Source organism: Crinia signifera, chromosome 4 (genome assembly GCF_055691185.1).
Source record: "Crinia signifera chromosome 4, ASM5569118v1, whole genome shotgun sequence".
Lineage (NCBI taxonomy): Eukaryota > Metazoa > Chordata > Amphibia > Anura > Myobatrachidae > Crinia > Crinia signifera.
Window position 1 is genome coordinate 339,761,144 of NC_139220.1, and position 25,409 is coordinate 339,786,552.

At 54.5% G+C, this 25,409-nt stretch overlaps 1 protein-coding gene across 1 annotated transcript in view; it reads right to left on the bottom strand.

Moving 5' to 3' along the window:
- Window positions 1–1,877: 1,877 nt before the first annotated feature.
- Window positions 1,878–25,409, bottom strand: part of LOC146076067 (C-type lectin domain family 10 member A-like) — a 65,797-nt gene continuing 42,265 nt past the window's right edge. The window contains exons 8-10 of the mRNA XM_083185896.1: window positions 23,068–23,219; window positions 10,625–10,731; window positions 1,878–3,221 (exon numbers count right to left, since the gene is read on the bottom strand). Coding sequence (XP_083042022.1) covers window positions 3,065–3,221; window positions 10,625–10,731; window positions 23,068–23,219 — 416 coding nt within the window. The 3' untranslated portion in view covers window positions 1,878–3,064. The remainder of the gene's footprint in view (window positions 3,222–10,624; window positions 10,732–23,067; window positions 23,220–25,409) is intronic.

Here is a 25,409-nt window from a genome sequence, read left to right on the forward strand (position 1 = left end):
TGGTCACTGGGGTCCCAGTGACACCATGATCCCTTTTTTTAAATGTTTAAGCACTTTAGAGAAAACTTCTTTCTCAGCACTTAGCACTTTACTATATATTCACTTATGTCATTTTAGTATATCTGTTTGATAATGCTGCACTTATTAGGGGGAGAGCACGAAGTCGACCAGACCATGGGGTCTGGCTATACAAGGATGTAGCAACAGAGGTGCCTCCTGTTTGTTAATAAGGCGCCTTATAGTGTGGAGAAATTGTCCAGACACTTGGATACACTGACATGTAACATGATTATGTTTTATTGTTTGATAGGATGGCAACACCCGACATGTATTTTTTTAGGTTTCCTGTATGCATAATATTGTACACGATCACATAAATGTCTATGTTTACATTTCAGGCAGTTCCCAGATCACCGTGACAACCACCCCTGAAGCAAACGGGCAGCCAGCGTATCAAATGCTGAGGGAGCGGTGACGCAGGAAGGGGGCCGGGCTGACCGGCAGAGTGAGAGATTGCCGGTTACCAGGGCAACCACCAGCGTCACGGAGAGGCGGGCGAGCGTGGAAAGCGGAAGCCGGAGACGCCAGAGGGGTGAGAGTCCTCTGGTTGCCCGGACAACGGCAATCAACAGCTGACGCACGTCCGCCCCGCAGCATGACGCACCTGGACACAGTCGGGGCAGGACCACGGAGACGCGGGAACGCCGGGGGGCGTGGGTGAGTGGTTTGAAGTGTATTTATTGCTTGTATTTGCACTGTGTATTTGTCCTGATGAGGGGGTGATTACCCCGAAACTGTAGATCAGTAAAAGTTTCAAGTTTTTTGCATCGTTTCAAGACTCTGAGTGCCGCTGTTTTCCTCCATCTTCTATATATATATATATATATATATATATATGTGTTATTCAGCGCCCATATGCAATTCAACAATACAATGGGTACTTGTGTATTTTGGCGGCGCCCATCGCATCGCATACCATAACACATACGATGGTATGCGATGCGACGCGATATCGTACGATAGTGCACGATGGCATACAATTTTGAAATTGTATGCCATTGTACATGGCATACGATGCCATACGATGCGATGCGATGCGATTAAACATTGTATAAGCACCCTAATGGGTGCTTATACAATGTTAAGCACCCAAATGGGTGCTTACAATGTTAAATGCACCCCCACGCCACCCCCCACTATAAACGTGAACCCGAAGCGTGGCGAGCGCAGCGAGCCCGCGAGGGGCGGCGGTACGCGTCCTACGACCTTTTCATACCCCCACTATCCACGTCGGCGTGGAGTTGAGAATAGAATAGTGTGGCGAGCGCAGCGAGCCACCGAGCCCGAAGCGTGGCGAGCGCAGCGAGCCCCGCGAGGGGACGCGGATACCTTCACAGGTAAACGCGTCCCCTCGAGGGCTTCACAGGTGTCCGCGTCGCCACGGACACCTGTGAAGCCCGCGAGGGGACGCGTATAACTGTGAAGGTATCCGCGTCCCCTCGCGGGGCTCGCTGCGCTCGCCACGCTTCGGGCTCGGTGGCTCGCTGCGCTCGCCACACTATTCTATTCTCAACTCCACGCCGACGTGGATAGTGGGGGTATGAAAAGGTCGTAGGACGCGTACCGCCGCCCCTCGCGGGCTCGCCACGCTTCGGGTTCACGTTTATAGTGGGGGGTGGCGTGGGGGTGCATTTAACATTGTAAGCACCCATTTGGGTGCTCAAAAGCACCCTTTAGGGTGCTTATACGATTTTTGGTCGTATAGGGGGTCAAAATCGCATCGCATCGCATCGCATGCCATCGGGTGCATGGCATGCGATGCGATGCGATCTGTTCGTCGTACGACGGACATCGGGGGCGCCGCCAAAATACACAAGTACCATTCAATGAATTCAGTCTTTCCACATTTGTAAAATTATCAACCAAGACTTCTTCTTAAATATAAAACATTTATTTTAAAACGTATATAAAAAAGGAAATACTATTGGAATAGAAGTATTCTGTTGGGATTGGGATCATACCAAGTACCCGACGCGTTTCGGCTCTTTATGAGACTTCCTCAGGGGTTTGATACTTATAGTATGAATCTTAAGGAATTAAAGATGTTTTTAACTTGTAAGGAAGTTTGAATAATTTATTCCCACTGGATATTCAAAATGTAACGAATATAATTACTGTTATTATTCCTTAATTAGGGAATTTTTCTTAATTCAATAAAGCTGAACCATTTGTGAGTAAAATGTGATCCCATTCACTAATGGACTTTCATAGGAACATTGCACTCAGGACTGGTGAGCCAAGCTTAAGTAGATAAGGGTAGCCAATTATGGCAAGGCCCCTTGTTCCTAACCTCCAACGACTGATCCCTAAATAGACTTTTAGGTTCAAATCTAGGGTGAAATAAACTGGAGACAAGGCTTACATTTTCCAGCCTTCACATAGATGATGTCATCACTTTTTAGTTTTTTGGGGCGAAGTTAAAGGTCCCCTATCTCAGTGTAGCCTGAACATGTGTACACTCCAATGGCCAGAGGGCAAGTCCCTCTGGACATTGGAGTGTATTACATCATCTATGGTACAGAGGTCTTGGCTTTAATGTTGGAGGACCAGAATGTAAGGCCTTAATGATGGATACAGAGAGAAGGTCCTTAATGAGGGTGGAACAGAGGTCTTGGCATGATGTTGGTGGACCAGAGTGTAAGGTGTTAATGATGATGGATACAGAGAGAAGGTCCTTAATGAGGGTGGTAAAGAGGTCTTGGCATTGATGAAGATGTTCTCTTCTTCTGGGATATTTGATGAAGATGTTGTTAGGAGGACATTGGTGGTGCAGGTTCTGATTATAGTCCTATAATGGTGGTAGTCCAAAGCAGTGGCCACCACTCCTACAGGACCTTAGTGATTATTATGTAAATGACTCTGTATGGATGTGACTGATCACAGCTTTCCTGATACCCTCGGTGGGAATATCACAGGTGTTACATGGAGATCTCCGGTAATATGGTGAGGAAAATGATATGGTCAATAGTAGATACATTTGCTACCGCACTGTCCATGGGCTTCACTAAATTTCCTTTTCACAAATATACTGAAAGCTTCGAGAACAGTGGTCGTCATTCCAGTTGTTGGTGGAACCACCATTACCCAACACCTGAGCGCAGTCCTCACCTCCTCCGAGATCATGACCAAACCAATTATCCGGCTGATTGTTATTCCAAAATCTGTAATACACAACCGGGAATGGTGACACAACATAACACTACTCTTCTGTATATATAACAAGTCATTATCTTGCCTCATTATTCCATATAAATGTACAGAGGTAGGTATAGCGCTCAAGTACTGCTGTGCGAAGGGGCTGCAGACCCAGAGTGGTCCAAACTCTAGATATGAAGTATGCAAACAGGGGGGTGCTGCGCTCACCTTCTGAGGTGCTCACACAGCCGATGTGGACTGGGAGCACTTCTACGTGTGACCTAAAATGCTCAGTATGGTAAGAACTGAAAATGAGGACAATGTCTAAGGGTGAAATAAATTTATTTATCAACTTGTGGATGGAAAGAAAAGGGGGATAGGGTGATGAGCCGTGTAGCTTCCACTCCGTGGGAGTGGTGTCCGCTGACGGCCAGGTGTGGGGGAGGGAGGGGGCGCAGGTAGGAAATGTCACTGTCCTGCGGTGGGTAAAAGGAGAAAAACAGTCCCGGTACTGTCCACGATGCAAAACGGTATGGAGATGTCACCGGAGGCTGGCGTCCCAGGAACTCACAGTGGTGCATTCAACATACCTTAATGCTGCCGCAGTTGGGGGAGTGTTCAGACACTTGTGGCCGCAAATGTCCCAGGCGTCCTGCCGGGTGCAGGTGGGGACGCCGGTCGTTGATCCACGCTACTTCGCACAGTGCGCCGGCGGGTCCCGGATGATGAAGACTGACGTAATCCTGCACGGCGCACTGGAGTGGCATGCGCTCGACTCGCTGAGGAGGAGACTTGTGGACTTACAACCTTGAAAAAGGCCGAACCCCAGCTGAAACGCGTTGGGAACACACCCACCACCACCTCCAGACATCACATCCACAAGTCTCCTCCTCAGCGAGTCGAGCGCATGCCACTCCAGTGCGCCGTGCAGGATTACGTCAGTCTGCATCATCCGGCACCCGCCGGCGCACTGTGCGAAGTAGCGTGGATCAACGACCGGCGTCCCCACCTGCACCCGGCAGGACGCCTAGGACATTTGCGGCCACAAGTGTCTGAACACTCCCGCAACTGCGGCAGCATTAAGGTATGTTGAATGCACCACTGTGAGTTCCTGGGACGCCAGCCTCCGGTGACATCTCCATACCGTTTTGCATCGTGGACAGTACCGGGACTGTTTTTCTCCTTTTACCCACCGCAGGACAGTGACATTTCCTACCTGCGCCCCCTCCCTCCCCCACATTGGCCGTCAGCGGACACCACTCCCACGGAGTGGAAGCTACACGGCTCATCACCCTATCCCCCTTTTCTTTCCATCCACAAGTTGATAAATAAATTTATTTCACCCTTAGACATTGTCCTCATTTTCAGTTCTTACCATACTGAGCATTTTAGGTCACACGTAGAAGTGCTCATTATTCCATATACTCCACATTATATACTACCCCGTCATCCTGCCTCATACTACACCTTATATACTAACCCTTCACCCTGCATCATACTACACATTGTATACTACCCCATCATCCTGCCTCATACTACACATTATATACTACCCCATCATCCTGCCTCATACTACACATTATATACTACCCCATCATCCTGTCTCATACTACACATTATATACTACCCCATCATCCTGCCTCACACTACACATTATATACTACCCCATCATCCTCATACTACACATTATATACTACCCCATCATCCTGCCTCATACTACACATTGTATACTATCCCATCATCCTGCCTCACACTACACATTATATACTACCCCATCATCCTCATACTACACATTATATACTACCCCATCATCCTCATACTACACATTATATACTACCCCATCATCCTCATACTACACATTGTATACTACCCCATCATCCTGCCTCATCATCCTGCCTCATACTACACATTATATACTACCCCATCATCCTCATACTACACATTATATACTACCCCATCATCCTCATACTACACATTATATACTACCCCATCATCCTCATACTACACATTGTATACTACCCCATCATCCTGCCTCATCATCCTGCCTCATACTACACATTATATAATACCCCATCATCCTGCCTCATACTGTATATTATATACTATCCCATCATCCTGCCTCATACTACACATTATATACTACCCCATCATCCTGCCTCATACTACACGTTATATACTACCCCATCAGCCTGCCTCATACTACACATTGTATACTATCCCATCATCCTGCCTCACACTACACATTATATACTACCCCATCATCCTCATACTACACATTATATACTACCCCATCATCCTCATACTACACATTATATACTACCCCATCATCCTCATACTACACATTGTATACTACCCCATCATCCTGCCTCACACTACACATTATATACTACCCTATCATCCTGCCTCATACTAGACATTATATACTACCCCATCATCCTGCCTCACACTACACGTTATATACTACCCCATCAGCCTGCCTCATACTACACATTGTATACTACCCCATCATCCTGCCTCATACTGCACATTATATACTACCCCATCATCCTCATACTACACATTATATACTACCCCATCATCCTCATACTACACATTATATACTACCCCATCATCCTGCCTCATACTACACATTATATACTACCCCATCATCCTGCCTAATACTACACATTATATACTACCCCATCATCCTGCCTAATACTACACATTATATACTACACCATCATCCTGCCTAATACTACACATTATATACTACCCCATCATCCTGCCTAATACTACACATTATATACTACCCCATCATCCTGCCTAATACTACACATTATATACTACCCCATCATCCTCATACTACACATTATATACTACCCCATCATCCTGCCTAATACTACACATTATATACTACCCCATCATCCTGCCTAATACTACACATTATATACTACCCCATCATCCTCATACTACCCCATCATCCTGCCTAATACTACACATTATATACTACCCCATCATCCTGCCTCATACTACACATTATATACTATCCTCATCATCCTGCCTCATACTACACATTATATACTACCCCATCATCCTCATACTACACATTATATACTACCCCATCATCCTGCCTAATACTACACATTATATACTACCCCATCATCCTGCCTAATACTACACATTATATACTATCCCATCATCCTCATACTACACATTATATACTACCCCATCATCCTGCCTAATACTACACATTATATACTACCCCATCATCCTGCCTAATACTACACATTATATACTACCCCATCATCCTCATACTACACATTATATACTACCCCATCATCCTGCCTCATCATCCTGCCTAATACTACACATTATATACTACCCCATCATCCTCATACTACACATTATATACTACCCCATCATCCTGCCTCATACTACACATTATATACTACCCATTCCATGGGGCAGATGTATTAAGCCTTAACAAGAGATAAATGCAAGTGTGATAAGGAGAGATAAACTTCCAGCCAATCACCTGCTAACTGACTTTTTTCAAACACAGCCTGTAACATGGCAGTTAGCAGGTGATTGGCTGGACGTTTATCTCTCTTTATTACCCTTGCATTTATCTCTTGTTAAGGCTTAATACATCTGCCCCCATTGTTCCCAAAGGGGCTAAGTGAGTCTCTCGAGCTCAATGTGGTCCTATAGGAGAATTTGACATCCTACGAGCTCTCTCTTTGGCTGGTCCTATTAGAGTAACCAAAAGGTTTTATTTTATTCTTTCTCTCTAATAGTTTATGAGTAAATAGAATTTTGGTGATTGGTTGCTGGTATATTTTTATAATTGAGATTTTTTATAGTTATTTTTGAATTAATATAGTTTTGTACGTTGAATAGAAATGCTCCAATAGAGGTTAATTCATGTTAGTAACTGTATTCTCCAGTATTTCCTTCTCTTATGAACAAATTAATTGAATGGACAAGTTGTCCTACTTATTTATAGTGTAATTACGGCTGTTTAGTATTATTGCTCCCACTTCCGCGATATGATGTAGGGGACGTATGATTGGTGAAATATGCCGATACATCACTTCCGGTCTGAGGCCTGGATGTCACTAATATGCAGGGCCCGCGCCACCACTAGGCAGCTCTAGGCATTTGCCTAGGGCGCCGGCACCTGGAGGGCGGCAGTTCGCCCCTCACCCCCAGCATGGAGGGTTAGCGAACTGTGTAATAAACTTGCGGCGCCGGCGTCCTTGCAGTGCTGGAGCGGGCAGGGGTGTCTGTGCCGCGGGGCTACCTGCGGTGCTGTCATTGTGTATAAAGCTGGCGGCTGACTCCCAAAAGCCCCCAAACCACCACCCCCCTCCCCCAGCCACGGGACACTGCCAGCGGCAGGAGGGACTTTTGGGAGGTATGGATTATTATTGGGTCCAAATATCTGATCGCACATGCTTATATCTTCCACCTTTTTTATTTTACAAATTTGTCATGCCTTTCAACATAAGTTTCTGTTGTGTTGAATTCTGTCTGTGATTTGCATAATCCACTCCCTCCTGTGGCCAGCACAGATCTATCCCAGAAGTAGTTTGTCCCCCTTCGCTTCCTGTAGCTAGCTAGCAATGCATTCTTGGCTAAAGATGATGCTAGTAGCCATTGGCATTCTCCTCCACATGGTCTCAGGCAGACATACTCCACATGGTCTCAGGCAGACATACTCCACATGGTCTCAGGCAGACATACTCCACATGGTCTCAGGCAGACATACTCCACATGGTCTCAGGCAGACATACTCCACATGGTCTCAGGCAGACATACTCCACATGGTCTCAGGCAGACATACTCCACACGGTCTCAGGCAGACATACTCCACACGGTCTCAGGCAGACATACTCCACACGGTCTCAGGCAGACATACTCCACACGGTCTCAGGCAGACATACTCCACACGGTCTCAGGCAGACATACTCCACACGGTCTCAGGCAGACATACTCCACACGGTCTCAGGCAGACATACTCCACACGGTCTCAGGCAGACATACTCCACACGGTCTCAGGCAGACATACTCCACACGGTCTCAGGCAGACATACTCCACACGGTCTCAGGCAGACATACTCCACACGGTCTCAGGCAGACATACTCCACACGGTCTCAGGCAGACATACTCCACACGGTCTCAGGCAGACATACTCCACACGGTCTCAGGCAGACATACTCCACACGGTCTCAGGCAGACATACTCCACACGGTCTCAGTCAGACATACTCCACACGGTCTCAGTCAGACATACTCCACACGGTCTCAGGCAGACATACTCCACACGGTCTCAGGCAGACATACTCCACACGGTCTCAGGCAGACATACTCCACACGGTCTCAGGCAGACATACTCCACACGGTCTCAGGCAGACATACTCCACACGGTCTCAGGCAGACATACTCCACACGGTCTCAGGCAGACATACTCCACACGGTCTCAGGCAGACATACTCCACACGGTCTCAGGCAGACATACTCCACACGGTCTCAGGCAGACATACTCCACACGGTCTCAGGCAGACATACTCCACACGGTCTCAGGCAGACATACTCCACACGGTCTCAGGCAGACATACTCCACACGGTCTCAGGCAGACATACTCCACACGGTCTCAGGCAGACATACTCCACACGGTCTCAGGCAGACATACTCCACACGGTCTCAGGCAGACATACTCCACACGGTCTCAGGCAGACATACTCCACACGGTCTCAGGCAGACATACTCCACACGGTCTCAGGCAGACATACTCCACACGGTCTCAGGCAGACATACTCCACACGGTCTCAGGCAGACATACTCCACACGGTCTCAGGCAGACATACTCCACATGGTCTCAGGCAGACATACTCCACATGGTCTCAGGCAGACATACTCCACATGGTCTCAGGCAGACATACTCCACATGGTCTCAGGCAGACATACTCCACATGGTGCAGCCTGGTACAGTATTCCATGGGGAGTTTATCACTCAAAGCCGTGTCACCATGAAGCTAGTTAGACAGTTATGGCAGCTGTATTAGTTAGATGGAAGCATGTCCTTTACCTATAATGCTCTATAATGTCTGTATGCACAATGTTATGTGTACTGCATGGTTGCCTTGCATTGTCCTATGTGCAAATTGTAATTCCATGTTTGTTTTGTTTACAGTGTTACCGCACGGCACTAGTATATGTATGTATGTATATATATGCGACATCACATCAATATATCAACTTCATGTCTATGCAGCGTCATGCTTATTACACCATCAATCAATCATCGCATATATCCGTGATCCCGTTACTGTATAATAAATACCGCTCCTCACACATCGTATCAGGATCGATTGTTGGAAAGTACACGAGGGTTCCCCCCCCCCACTGGTTCAATGAGCCCGGGGCTGGTAATAACCAGGCAGGGGGACCACACTTTATATTACTAAATCATTTGTTCTATATTTTTACACAGGACCGCACAGATCTGACTGATCCGTTCAATGCTGACGCTTCGTACCGTTCAATGCTGACGCTTCGTACCGTTCAATGCTGACGCTTCGTACGTATTTCATGGATACGACATTGGAAAATACGGGAAGAAATGTATTCTCCATTCATATTTTCGGGTTGTATATGGCCATTTTAGTCAATTTCCCCCATACTGTCACCCACAGTGTCCATCAAGTATACAGCTGGTTAATGTCCTACTACAACAACAAAGTCCCCGGAGGACAGGAGGCCGCTCTCTCTGCCAAGACCCAGGTTCCATTCTTGGTCAGGGACTTCCCTCAGACCAGCCATTCCCACAAATAGGGCGGGATGTACCAAGCAGCGGCTATGCTGTACATCCTGTCACCCATGTACTGACATATGTGATGAGCAACACAAAGGGCGGCGGCTATGCTGTACATCCTGTCACCCATGTACTGACATATGTGATGAGCAACACAAAGGGCGGCGGCTATGCTGTACATCCTGTCACCCATGTACTGACATATGTGATGAGCAACACAAAGGGCGGCGGCTATGCTGTACATCCTGTCACCCATGTACTGACATATGTGATGAGCAACACAAAGGGCGGCTCTCCTGGACTCTCTCAGAGAAGGCCATCTGAGCATGTGCAGAGAAGATGGCGGCTGCAGGGCATGCTGGGAGAGAAAAGTGTCAGATCCCTCACACAGTAGCGCTGCGAAGAGAAGCCCATAGACTTTATATTGGGTTAAGCCAACTAGAGCTGGCGTAACGTAAAGTGGATTTAGTGGATTTGAAAATGCGGGAAAAACCCAGAAAACAGGGGTTTTACTGCATTTTATTTTTAGTACATCCCTCTCATAGTCCTCCAGTAACCCACATAGGTGTTACATAGACTCCATGTTCACATACAAATCAAGCATGACATCTGAGATCTGTTCCACATCTTACTTTGGATAAGAATCATATGATGTCCCGTCCACCCATTTCCAGAGGCCGTCCTGATCCGTGAGTCCGATCCATGTTCTTCTCTCCCGTACAATCTGAGTCACATAGTACTTCATGTACAGAATATATAGATTAGTACATAGATAATCCACATTACACATACAGTACTGTACATTACCCCCATCCCACATACAGTACTGTACACTACCCCCATCCCACATACAGTGTTGTATACTACCCCCATCCCTCATACAGTACTGTACATTACCCCCATCCCACATACAGTGCTGTACACTACCCCCATCCCATATACAGTACTGTACATTACCCCCATCCCTCATACAGTACTGTACATTACCCCCATCCCTCATACAGTACTGTACATTACCCCCATCCCTCATACAGTACTGTACATTACCCCCATCCCTCATACAGTACTGTACATTACCCTCATACAGTACTGTACACGATCCCCATCCCATATACAGTACTGTACATTATCCCCATCCCTCATACAGTACTGTACACTATCCCCATCCCATATACAGTACTGTACATTATCCCCATCCCTCATACAGTACTGTACACTATCCCCATCCCATATACAGTACTGTACATTACCCCCATCCCACATACAGTACTGTACACTACCCCCATCCCACATACAGTACTGTACATTACCCCCACCCCACATACAGTACTGTACATTACCCCCACACCACATTCAGTACTGTACATTACCCCCATACATCATACAGTACTGTACATTACCCCATCCATCATACATTACTGAACATTACCCCATCCCTCATACAGTACTGTACATTACCCCCATCCATCATACAGTACTGAACATTACCACCATAGCTCATACAGTACTGAACATTACCCCTTACCACATACAGTACTGTACATTACCCCCATCCCACATACAGTACTGTACATTACACCCATCCCTCATACAGTACTGTACACTACCCCCATCCCTCATACAGTACTGTACATTACCCACATCCCACATACAGTACTGTACATTACCCCCATCCCACATACAGTACTGTACAATACCCCCACACCACATTCAGTACTGTACATTACCCCCATACATCATACAGTACTGTACATTACCCCATCCATCATACAGTACTGAACATTACCCCATCCCTCATACAGTACTGTACATTACCCCATCCATCATACATTACTGAACATTACCACCATAGCTCATACAGTACTTACCTTACCCCTTACCACATACAGTACTGTACATTACCCCCATCCCACATACAGTACTGTACATTACACCCATCCCACATACAGTACTTTACATTACCCCCATCCTCACATACATTCTCCGACAGATTCTACACCCGTCTCTGTGCTCTGCTCCCCATAGTTACTTATACACCCGTCTCTGTGCTCTCCTCCCCCACAGTCACTTATACACCCATCTCTGTGCTCTGCTCCCCCACAGTTACTTAAACACCCGTCTCTGTGCTCTGCTCCCCACAGTTACTTATACACCTGTCTCTGTGTTCTCCTCCCCCACAGTTACTTATACACCCGTCTCTGTGCTCTGCTCCCCACAGTTACTTATACACCCGTCTCTGTGCTCTGCTCCCCCACAGTTACTTATACACCCGTCTCTGTGCTCTGCTCCCCCACAGTTACTTATACACCCGGCTCTGTGCTCTGCTCCCCCACAGTTACTTATACACCCGTCTCTGTGCTCTGCTCCCCACAGTTACTTATACACCCGTCTCTGTGCTCTGATCCCCCACAGTTACTTATACACCTGTCTCTGTGCTCTGCTCCCCCACAGTTACTTATACACCTGTCTCTGTGCTCTGCTCCCCACAGTTACTTATACACCCGTCTCTGTGCTCTGCTCCCCCACAGTTACTTATACACCCGTCTCTGTGCTCTGCTCCCCCACAGTTACTTATACACCCGGCTCTGTGCTCTGCTCCCCCACAGTTACTTATACACCCGTCTCTGTGCTCTGCTCCCCCACAGTTACTTATACACCCGTCTCTGTGCTCTGCTCCCCCACAGTTACTTATACACCCGTCTCTGTGCTCTGATCCCCTACAGTTACTTATACACCCGTATCTGTGCTCTGATCCCCCACAGTTACTTATACACCTGTCTCTGTGCTCTGCTCCCCCACAGTTACTTATACACCCGTCTCTGTGCTCTGCTCCCCCACAGTTACTTATACACGCGTCTCTGTGCTCTGCTCCCCCACAGTTACTTATACACCCGTCTCTGTGCTCTGCTCCCCCACAGTTACTTATACACCCGTCTCTGTGCTCTGCTCCCCACAGTTACTTATACACCCGTCTCTGTGCTCTGCTCCCCACAGTTACTTATACACCCGTCTCTGTGCTCTGCTCCCCCACAGTTACTTATACACCCATCTCTGTGCTCTGCTCCCCATAGTTACTTATACACCCGTCTCTGTGCTCTGCTCCCCCACAGTTACTTATACACCCGTCTCTGTGCTCTGATCCCACAGTTACTTATACACCGTCTCTGTGCTATGATCCCACAGTTACTTATACACCCGTCTCTGTGCTCTGCTCCCCCACAGTTACTTATACACCCTTCTCTGTGCTCTCCTCCCCCACAGTTACTTATACACCCGTCTCTGTGCTCTGCTCCCCCACAGTTACTTATACACCCGTCTCTGTGCTCTGCTCCCCCACAGTTACTTATACACCCTTCTCTGTGCTCTCCTCCCCCACAGTTACTTATACACCCGTCTCTGTGCTCTGCTCCCCCACAGTTACTTATACACCCGTCTCTGTGCTCTGATCCCCCACAGTTACTTATACACCCGTCACTGTGCTCTCCTCCCCACAGTTACTTATACACCCGTCTCTGTGCTCTGCTCCCCCACAGTTACTTATACACCCGTCTCTGTGCTCTGCTCCCCCACAGTTACTTATACACCCGTCTCTGTGCTCTGCTCCCCCACAGTTACTTATACACCCGTCTCTGTGCTCTGCTCCCCCACAGTTACTTATACACCCGTCTCTGTGCTCTGCTCCCCCACAGTTACTTATACACCCGTCTCTGTGCTCTGCTCCCCCACAGTTACTTATACACCCGTCTCTGTGCTCTGCTTCCCCACAGTTACTTATACACCCGTCTCTGTGCTCTGCTCCCCCACAGTTACTTATACACCCGTCTCTGTGCTCTGCTCCCCCACAGTTACTTATACACCCGTCTCTGTGCTCTGCTCCCCCACAGTTACTTATACACCCGTCTCTGTGCTCTGCTCCCCCACAGTTACTTATACACCCGTCTCTGTGCTCTGCTCCCCCACAGTTACTTATACACCCGTCTCTGTGCTCTGCTCACCCTCAGTCACTTATACACCCGTCTCTGTGCTCTGCTTCCCCACAGTTAATTATACACCCGTCTCTGTGCTCTGCTCCCCCACAGTTACTTATACACCCGTCTCTGTGCTCTGCTCCCCCACAGTTACTTATACACCCGTCTCTGTGCTCTGCTCCCCACAGTTACGTATACACCCGTCTCTGTGCTCTGCTCCCCACAGTTACTTATACACCCGTCTCTGTGTCCTGCTCCCCCACAGTTACTTATACACCCGTCTCTATGCTCTGCTCCCCCACAGTCACTTATACACCCGTCTCTGTGCTCTGTGATCCCATATTAAGTGTCCGCCCCCATACTGCCATCTTCCTGCTCTCCTCCTTCCCCCTCATATTTTTTGGTTTCCTGTTCTCCTGGCCTGCTCCCCACCTCCTACCACCTCCTCCCCACCTCCTCGCCTGCTCCCCACCTCATCCCCAGCTTTTCACCTTCTCCCCAGCTTCTCTCCTGCTCCCCACCTTCTCGCCTGCCCCCCACCTCCTCACCTGCTCCCCACCTACTCACGAGTTCCCCACCTCCTCACCTGCTCCTCACCTGCCCCTTACCTACTCACCTGCTCTCCACCTCCTCACCTGCCCCCCACCTCCTCACCTGCCCCCACCCCCTCACATGCTCCCCACCACCTCACCTGCCCCCCCACCTCCTCACCTGCCCCCCACCTCCTCACCTGCCCCCCACCCCCTCATCTGCTCCCCACCACCTCACCTGTTCCCCACCTCCTCACCTGCCCCCACCACCTCACCTGCTCCCCACCACCTCATCTGCTCCCCACCACCTCATCTGCTCCCCACCTCCTCACCTGCTCCCCACCTACTCACCTGCTCCCCACCACCTCACCTGCTCCCCACCTACTCACCTGCTCCCCACCACCTTAGCTGCTCCCCACCACCTCACCTGCTCCCCACCTCCTCACCTGCTCCCCACCTCCTCACCTGCCCCCCACCTCCACACCTGCTCCCCACCACCTCACCTGCTCCCCACCTCCTCACCTGCCCCTTACCTACCCCCCACCTCCTGACCTACCCCCCACCCCCTCACCTGCTCCCCACCACCTCACCTGTTCCCCACCTCCTCACCTGCCCCTTACCTACTCACCTGCTCCCCACCACCTTACATGCTCCCCACCACCTCACCTGTTCCCCACCACCTCACCTGCTCCCCACCACCTCACCTGTTCCCCACCTCCTCACCTGCCCCACACCTCCTCACCTGCCCCCCACCTCCTCACCTGCTCCCCACCTCCTCACCTGCCCCCCACCTCCTCACCTGGCCCCCACCTCACCTGGCCCCCACCTCCTCACCTGCTCCCCATCTCCTCACCTGCTCCCCACCTCCTCACCTACTCCCCATTCCCTCACCTGCTCCCCACCTCCTCCCCACCTACTTACATGCTCCCCACCACCTCACCTGCTCCCCACCTACTCACCTGTTCCTCACCTGCTCCCCACCTCCTCACCTGCCCCTTACCTACTCACCTGCTCCCCACCACCTCACCTGCTCCCCACCTCCTCACCTGCCCCTTACCTACCCCCCACCTCCTGACCTACCCCCCACCCCCTTACCTGCTCCCCACCACCTCACCTGTTCCCCACCTCCTCACCTGCCCCTTACCTACTCACCTGCTCCCCACCACCTCACATGCTCCCCACCACATCACCTGCTCCCCACTACCTCACCTGCTCCCCACCACCTCACCTGTTCCCCACCTCCTCACCTGCCCCCCACCTCCTCAACTGCCCCCCACCTCCTCACCTGCTCCCCACCTCCTCACCTGCTCCCCCACCTCCTCACCTGCCCCCCACCTCCTCACCTGGCCCCCACCTCCTCACCTGCTCCCCATCTCCTCACCTGCTCCCGACCACCTCACCTACTCCCCATTCCCTCACCTGCTCCCCACCTCCTCCCCACCTACTTACATGCTCCCCACCACCTCACCTGCTCCCCACCTACTCACCTGTTCCTCACCTGCTCCCCACCTCCTCACCTGCCCCTTACCTACTCACCTGCTCCCCACCTCCTCACCTGCCCCCCACCTGCTCACCTGCCCATTACCTACACACCTGCTCCCCATCTCCTCACCTGCCCCCCACCTCCTCACCTGCTCCCCACCTCCTCACCTGCCCCCCACCTCCTCACCTGCTCCCCAAATACTCACCTGTTCCCCACCTCCTCACCTGCTCCCCACCTCCTCACCTGCACCCACCTCCTCACCTGCTCCCCACCACCTCACCTGCTCCCCACCTACTCACCTGCCCCTTACCTACCCCCCACCTCCTGACCTACCCCCCACCCCCTCACCCGCTCCCCACCACCTCACCTGTTCCCCACCTCCTCACCTGCCCCTTACCTACTCACCTGCTCCCCACCACCTCACCTGCTCCCCACCACCTCACCTGCTCCCCACCTACTCACCTGTTCCCCACCTCCTCACCTGCCCCCCACCTCCTCACCTGCCCCCCACCTCCTCACCTGCTCCCCACCTCCTCACCTGCTCCCCCACCTCCTCACCTGCCCCCCACCTCCTCACCTGCCCCCCACCTCCTCACCTGCTCCCCACCTCCTCACCTGCTCCCCACCACCTCACCTACTCCCCGTCCCCTCACCTGCTCCCCACCTAATTACATGCTCCCCACCACCTCACCTGCTCCCCACTTACTCACCTGTTCCTCACCTGCTCCCCACCTCCTCACCTGCCCCTTACCTACTCACCTGCTCCCCACCTGCCCCAAACCTGCTCACCTGCCCATTACCTACTCACCTGCTCCCCACCTCCTCACCTGCCCCCCACCTCCTCACCTGCCCCGCACCTACTCACCTGTTCCCCACCTCCTCACCTGCTCCCCACCTCCTCACCTGCCCCTACCTCCTCACCTGCTATCCACCACCTCACCTGCTCCCCACCTAATCACCTGCCCCCCACCTCCTCACCTGCTCCCCACCACCTCACCTACTCCCCACCACCTCACCTGCTCCCCACCTCCTCACCTGCTCCCCACCACCTCACCTGCCCCCCACCTCCTCACCTGCCCCCACCTCCTCACCTGCTCCCCACCTCCTCCCCGGTTCCCCCACCTCCTCACCTGCCCCCCACCTCCTCACCTGCTCCACACCTCCTCACCTGCTCCACACCACCTCACCTGCTCCCCACCTACTCGCCTGCTCCCCACCTCCTCACCTGTTCCCCCACCTCCTCACCTGCCCCCCACCTCCTCACCTGCCCCCCACCTCCTCACCTGCCCCCCACCTACTCACCTGCTCCTCACCTACTCACCTGCTCCAAACCACCTCACCTGCCCCCCACCTCCTCACCTGCTTCTCACCTACTCACCTGTTCCCCACCTCCTCACCTGTTCCCCCACCTCCTCGCCTGCTCCCCTCCACCTCACCTGCTCTCCACCTCCTCACCTGTCCCCCCACCTCCTCACCTGCTCCCCACCACCTCACCTGCTCCCCACCTACTCACCTGTTCCCCACCTCCTCACCTGCTCCCCACCTCATCACCTGCCCCCACCTCCTCACCTGCTCACCACCACCTCACCTGCTCCCCACCTACTCACCTGCCCCCCACCTCCTCACCTGCTCCCCAACACCTCACCTGCTCCCCACCTCCTCACCTGCCCCCCACCTCCTCACCTGCCCCCCACCTCCTCACCTGCTCCCCACCTCCTCACCTGTTCCCCCACCTCCTCACCTGCCCCCCACCTCCTAACCTGCTCCCCACCTCCTCACCTGCCCCCCACCTCCTCACCTGCTCCCCAAATACTCACCTGTTCCCCACCTCCTCACCTGCTCCCCACCTCCTCACCTGCACCCACCTCTTCACCTGCTCCCCACCACCTCACCTGCTCCCCACCTACTCACCTACCCCTTACCTACCCCCCACCTCCTGACCTACCCCCCACCCCCTCACCTGCTCCCTACCACCTCACCTGTTCCCCACCTCCTCACCTGCTCCTTACCTACTCACCTGCTCCCCACCACCTCACCTGCTCCCCACCACCTCACCTGCTCCCCACCTACTCACCTATTCCCCACCTCCTCACCTGCCCCCCACCTCCTCACCTGCTCCCCACCTCCTCACCTGCTCCCCCACCTCCTCACCTGCCCCCCACCTCCTCACCTGCTCCCCACCTCCTCACCTGCTCCCCACAACCTCACCTACTCCCCGTCCCCTCACCTGCTCCCCACCTAAATACATGCTCCCCACCACCTCACCTGCTCCCCACCACCTCACCTGCTCCCCACCTACTCACCTGTTCCCCACCTCCTCACCTGCCCCCCACCTCCTCACCTGCCCCCCACCTCCTCACCTGCTCCCCACCTCCACACCTGCTCCCCCACCTCCTCACCTGCCCCCCACCTCCTCACCTGCCCCCCACCTCCTCACCTGCTCCCCACCTCCTCACCTGCTCCCCACAACCTCACCTACTCCCCGTTCCCTCACCTGCTCCCCACCTAAATACATGCTCCCCACCACCTCACTTGCTCCCCACTTACTCACCTGTTCCTCACCTGCTCCTCACCTGCTCCTCACCTACTCACCTGCTCCCCACCTGCCCCCACCTCCTCACCTGCTCCCCACCTACTCACCTGCCCCCCACCTCCTCACCTGCACCCCACCTCCTCACCTGCTCCCCACCTCCTCACCTGCCCCCACCTCCTCACCTGCTCCTCACCTACTCACCTGCTCCCCACCTGTTCCCCCACCTACTCGCCTGCTCCCCACCACCTCACCTGCTCCCCACCTACTCACCTGCCCCTTACCTACCCCCCACCTCCTGACCTACCCCCCACCCCCTCACCTGCTCCCCACCACCTCACCTGTTCCCCACCTCCTCACCTGCTCCTTACCTACTCACCTGCTCCCCACCACCTCACCTGCTCCCCACCACCTCACCTGCTCCCCACCTACTCACCTGTTCCCCACCTCCTCACCTGCCCCCCACCTCCTCACCTGCCCCCCACCTCCTCACCTGCTCCCCACCTCCTCACCTGCTCCCCCACCTCCTCACCTGCCCCCCACCTCCTCACCTGCCCCCCACCTCCTCACCTGCTCCCCACCTCCTCACCTGCTCCCCACAACCTCACCTACTCCCCGTCCCCTCACCTGCTCCCCACCTAAATACATGCTCCCCACCACCTCACCTGCTCCCCACCACCTCACCTGCTCCCCACCTACTCACCTGTTCCCCACCTCCTCACCTGCCCCCCACCTCCTCACCTGCCCCCCACCTCCTCACCTGCTCCCCACCTCCTCACCTGCTCCCCCACCTCCTCACCTGCCCCCCACCTCCTCACCTGCCCCCCACCTCCTCACCTGCTCCCCACCTCCTCACCTGCTCCCCACAACCTCACCTACTCCCCGTCCCCTCACCTGCTCCCCACCTAAATACATGCTCCCCACCACCTCACCTGCTCCCCACTTACTCACCTGTTCCTCACCTGCTCCCCACCTGCCCCTTACCTACTCACCTGCTCCCCACCTCCTCACCTGCCCCAAACCTGCTCACCTGCCCATTACTTACTCACCTGCTCCCCACCTCCTCACCTGCCCCCCACCTCCTCACCTGCTCCCCACCTCCTCACCTGCTCCCCACCTCCTCACCTGCCCCTACCTCCTCACCTGCTATCCACCACCTCACCTGCTCCCCACCTAATCACCTGCCCCCCACCTCCTCACCTGCTCCCCACCACCTCACCTGCTCCCCACCACCTCACCTGCTCCCCACCTCCTCACCTGCTCCCCACCTCCTCACCTGCCCCCCCACCTCCTCACCTGCCCCCACCTCCTCACCTGCTCCCCACCTCCTCACCTGTTCCCCCACCTCCTCACCTGCCCCCCACCTCCTCACCTGCTCCCCACCTCCTCACCTGCTCGACACCACCTCACCTGCCCCCCACCTCCTCACCTGCTCCCCACCTACTCGCCTGCTCCCCACCTCCTCACCTGTTCCCCCACCTCCTCACCTGCCCCCCACCTCCTCACCTGCCCCCCACCTACTCACCTGCTCCTCACCTACTCACCTGCTCCAAACCACCTCACCTGCCCCCCACCTCCTCACCTGCTCCTCACCTCCTCACCTGCTCCCCACCTCCTCACCTGTTCCCCCACCTCCTCGCCTGCTCCCCTCCACCTCACCTACTCCCCACCTCCTCACCTGTCCCCCCACCTCCTCACCTGCTCCCCACCACCTCACCTGCTCCCCACCTACTCACCTGTTCCCCACCTCCTCACCTGCTCCCCACCTCCTCACCTGCCCCCACCTCCTCACCTGCTCACCACCACCTCACCTGCTCCCCACCTACTCACCTGCCCCCCACCTCCTCACCTGCTCCCCACCACCTCACCTGCTCCCCACCTCCTCACCTGCCCCCCACCTCCTCACCTGCCCCCCACCTCCTCACCTGCTCCCCACCTCCTCACCTGTTCCCCCACCTCCTCACCTGCCCCCCACCTCCTCACCTGCTCCCCACCTCCTCACCTGTTCCTCACCTGCTCCCCACCTTCTCACCTGCCCCCCACCTCCTCACCTGCTCCCCACCTCCTCACCTGTTCCCCCACCTCCTCGCCTGCTACCCTCCACTTCACCTGCTCCCCACCTCCTCACCTGTCCCCCCACCTCCTCACCTGCTCCCCACCACCTCACCTGCTCCCCACCTACTCACCTGTTCCCCAACTCCTCACCTGCTCCCCACCTCCTCACCTGCCCCCACCACCTCACCTGCTCACCACCACCTCACCTGCTCCCCACCTACTCGCCTGCTCCCCACCTCCTCACCTGTTCCCCCACCTCCTCACCTGCCCCCCACCTCCTCACCTGCCCCCCACCTCCTCACCTGCCCCCCACCTCCTCACCTGCTCCTCACCTACTCACCTGCTCCCCCACCTACTCGCCTGCTCCCCACCACCTCACCTGCTCCCCACCTCCTCACCTGCTCCCCACCTCCTTACCTGCCCCCACCTCCTCACCTGCTCCCACCCTCCTCACCTGCTCCCCACCACCTCACCTGCTCCCCCACCTCCTCACCTGCTCCCCCACCTCCTCACCTACCCCCCACCTCCTCACCTGCCCCCCACCTCCTCATCTGCTACTCACCTGCTCCCCACCTCCTCGCCTGCCCCCCACCTCCTCACCTGCTATTTACCTGCTCCCCACCTCCTCACCTGCTCCCCCACCTCCTCACCTGCCCCCCACCTCCTCACCTGCCCCCCACCTCCTCACCTGCCCCCCCACCTCCTCACCTGCCCCCCCACCTCCTCACCTGCTACTCACCTGCTCCCCACCTCCTCGCCTGCCCCCCACCTCCTCACCTGCTACTCACCTGCTCCCCACCTCCTCACCTGCTCCCCCACCTCCTCACCTGCCCCCCACCTCCTCACCTGCCCCCCACCTCCTCATCTGCCCCCCACCTCCTCACCTGCTCCCCCACCTCCTCACCTGCTCCCCCACCTCCTCACCTACCCCCCACCTCCTCACCTGCTCCCCCACCTCCTCACCTGCTCCCCCACCTCCTCACCTGCTACTCACCTGCTCCCCACCTCCTCGCCTGCCCCCCACCTCCTCACCTGCTACTCACCTGCTCCCCACCTCCTCACCTGCTCCCCCCACCTCCACACCTGCCCCCCACCTCCTCACCTGCCCCCCACCTCCTCACCTGCCCCCCCACCTCCTCACCTACCCCCCACCTCCTCACCTGCAACTCACCTGCTCCCCACCTCCTCGTCTGCCCCCCACCTCCTCACCTGCTACTCACCTGCTCCCCACCTCCTCACCTGCTCCCCCCACCTCCACACCTGCCCCCCACCTCCTCACCTGCCCCCCACCTCCTCACCTGCCCCCCCACCTCCTCACCTACCCCCCACCTCCTCACCTGCAACTCACCTGCTCCCCACCTCCTCGTCTGCCCCCCACCTCCTCACCTGCTACTCACCTGCTCCCCACCTCCTCACCTGCTCCCCCACCTCCTCACCTGCCCCCCACCTCCTCACCTGCCCCCCACCTCCTCACCTGCTCCCCACCACCTCACCTGCTCCCCACCACCTCACCTGCTCCCCCACCTCCTCACCTGCTCCCCCACCTCCTCACCTACCCCCCACCTCCTCACCTGCTCCCCCACCTCCTCACCTGCTCCGCCACCTCCTCACCTACCCCCCACCTCCTCACCTGCCCCCCACCTCCTCACCTGCTACTCACCTGCTCCCCACCTCCTCACCTGCTCCCCACCTCCTCACCTGCTCCCCCACCTCCTCACCTGCTCCCCCACCTCCTCACCTGCTCCCCCACCTCCTCACCTACCCCCCACCTCCTCACCTGCTCCCCGACCTCCTCACCTGCTCCCCCACCTCCTCACCTGCTACTCACCTGCTCCCCACCTCCTCGCCTTCCCCCCACCTCCTCACCTGCTACTCACCTGCTCCCCACCTCCTCACCTGCTCCCCCACCTCCTCACCTGCCCCCCACCTCCTCACCTGCCCCCCACCTCCTCACCTGCTCCCTGCCCCCCACCTCCTCACCTGCCCCCCACCTCCTCACCTGCTCCCCACCACCTCACCTGCTCCCCACCACCTCACCTGCTCCCCCACCTCCTCACCTGCTCCCCCACCTCCTCACCTACCCCCCACCTCCTCACCTGCTCCCCCACCTCCTCACCTGCTCCGCCACCTCCTCACCTACCCCCCACCTCCTCACCTGCCCCCCACCTCCTCACCTGCTACTCACCTGTTCCCCACCTCCTCACCTGCTCCCCACCTCCTCACCTGCTCCCCCACCTCCTCACCTGCTCCCCCACCTCCTTACCTGCTCCCCCACCTCCTCACCTACCCCCCACCTCCTCACCTGCTCCCCGACCTCCTCACCTGCTCCCCCACCTCCTCACCTGCTACTCACCTGCTCCCCACCTCCTCGCCTTCCCCCCACCTCCTCACCTGCTACTCACCTGCTCCCCCACCTCCTCACCTGCCCCCCACCTTCTCACCTGTCCCCCACCTCCTCACCTGCTCCCCACCACCTCACCTGCTACTCACCTGCTCCCCACCACCTCACCTGCTCCTCCTTGCTGGTAATTACGACCAGATGAGACTGTCTATCCTCACAGTCTTTCTTGGCCTCATCCCATGTTCTCATTTGCTTGGACCTATAATAACAGCTCGATGCATAGTGGGTCCATTCCAGGCTGCAGAGAGGATCCTGTGTCCCTGCAGGAATAGATATCAGTTTATGATGGGATCCTGAAAATGACAGGAGTCTAGATTAGGTGTTATTAGTAAATCAAATGGTAACTCCGGTCTTCTACCTAAGATTAGTTCCTAGAGGGCTCCGAAACATCATCTTCCCAGCATCAGATCTTGGGGGGTTTGCATTGCATACTAAGTCCCTCCCCTGTGATTGGGACCCATTGCCCCCTTGGGATTTGAGGGAGAGGGTGGGGGAACTGGCTGCAGCACTCATTAGGGGCGCTGGGTGCAGCTGCTGCAGAACTATGCGGCACAAAGCAATAAAAACAGACCTTGAATATAGCATAGGCATGGATTGCAGCACACAATAATATAACCATATTGTTAATGTTTGATGCAGTTATGTTGCCATCTTTATATTAGGGGCTCTGAGGCCGCTTGTTGTGTGTTTGAATGTATTTTCTTTGTTATATTAGGATGTGACCCTACTACTACTACTACCACCAGAGGGTGGTCAGGGTGCCATGTGCCCCCAGGCCACTTATCGCCAAGTGCCGTGGGCCGCCGTGTGGAGCAAAATGGCCCTGGCGGTCCAGTGTAAACATCTATGCAGCCGCGGCTGTGCTCCGACTTCTCTGTCAGCGGCAGCAGCTGTCACGTGATTTACTCACCAGCAGACTCTTACTGTGTCCTAAAGGACTACGGATGCTCTGTAGGTCCAAAATGAACTACAAAGCAATCTGTGATATTGCATAGGTGGCCTTTTCCTCACAGCATGTGCAGCTGGGTGCTCCCGTGTGACAGGAGAGCACAGCACACAGTGTACACAGCAACCAATGCAGGGGGGCGGCGTGGCATAGTTACTTAGTCATACGGCCACCCTGCTGCCAGGGGCCGTGTGTCAACCAGGACCCCCCCCCCCCTCACAAATTAAAAATTACATTTTGCGCCCCCTTCATTACGCATTAATCAATAAATAAAAATATACAAATCCCAGCATACTCCGTCACAGTTTTCTGTCAGGGCATGCTAAAAATGTGTTAGGCATGCTGAGATATGTAGTTCAACATCAGTTGGAGGGCATCTTATTGTTATTGCCCACCCCTGGTAGCCTCTGTCATTAGGTGACTCTCACATAGGCAGGGCCACGGAAAGCCACTGGCTGTATCCCGAATCTGGAAGGAAGTGGAGAGGAAAAGGAAAGGAGAAGAGGAAAAGGAAGAGGGGAAGAGGAACCCAGTTACAGGACAGTTACAGGAGAAGAGGAACCCAGTTACAGGAGAAGAGGAGCCCAGTTACAGGAGAAGAGGAACCCAGTTACAGGAGAAGAGGAACCCAGTTACAGGAGAAGAGGAGCCCAGTTACAGGAGAAGAGGAGACCAGTTACAGAAGAGAGGAGCCCAGTTACAGGAGAAGAGGAGCCCAGTTACAGGAGAAGAGGAACCCAGTTACAGGAGAAGATGAACCCAGTTACAGGAGAAGAGGAACCCAGTTACAGGAGAAGAGGAACCCAGTTACAGGAGAAGAGGAGCCCAGTTACAGGAGAAGAGGAACCCAGATACAGGAGAAGAGGAACCCAGTTACAGGAGAAGAGGAACCCAGTTACAGGAGAAGAGGAACCCAGTTACAGGAGAAGAGGAACCCAGTTACAGGAGAAGAGGAACCCAGTTACAGGAGAAGAGGAACCCAGTTACAGGAGAAGAGGAACCCAGTTACAGGAGAAGAGGAGCCCAGTTACAGGAGAAGAGGAGCCCAGTTACAGAAGAAGAGGAGCCCAGTTACAGGAGAAGAGGAGCCCAGTTACAGGAGAAGAGGAACCCAGTTACAGGAGAAGATGAACCCAGTTACAGGAGAAGAGGAACCCAGTTACAGGAGAAGAGGAACCCAGTTACAGGAGAAGAGGAGCCCAGTTACAGGAGAAGAGGAACCCAGTTACAGGAGAAGAGTAACCCAGTTACAGGAGAAGAGGAGCCCAGTTACAGGAGAAGAGGAACCCAGTTACAGGAGAAGAGGAACCCAGTTACATTACAGTTACAGGAGAAGAGGAGCCCAGTTACAGGAGAAGAAGAGCCCAGTTACAGGAGAAGAGGAACCCAGTTACAGGAGAAGAGGAGCCCAGTTACAGGAGAAGAGGAACCCAGTTACAGGAGAAGAGGAACCCAGTTACAGGAGAAGAGGAGCCCAGTTACAGGAGAAGAGGAGCCCAGTTAC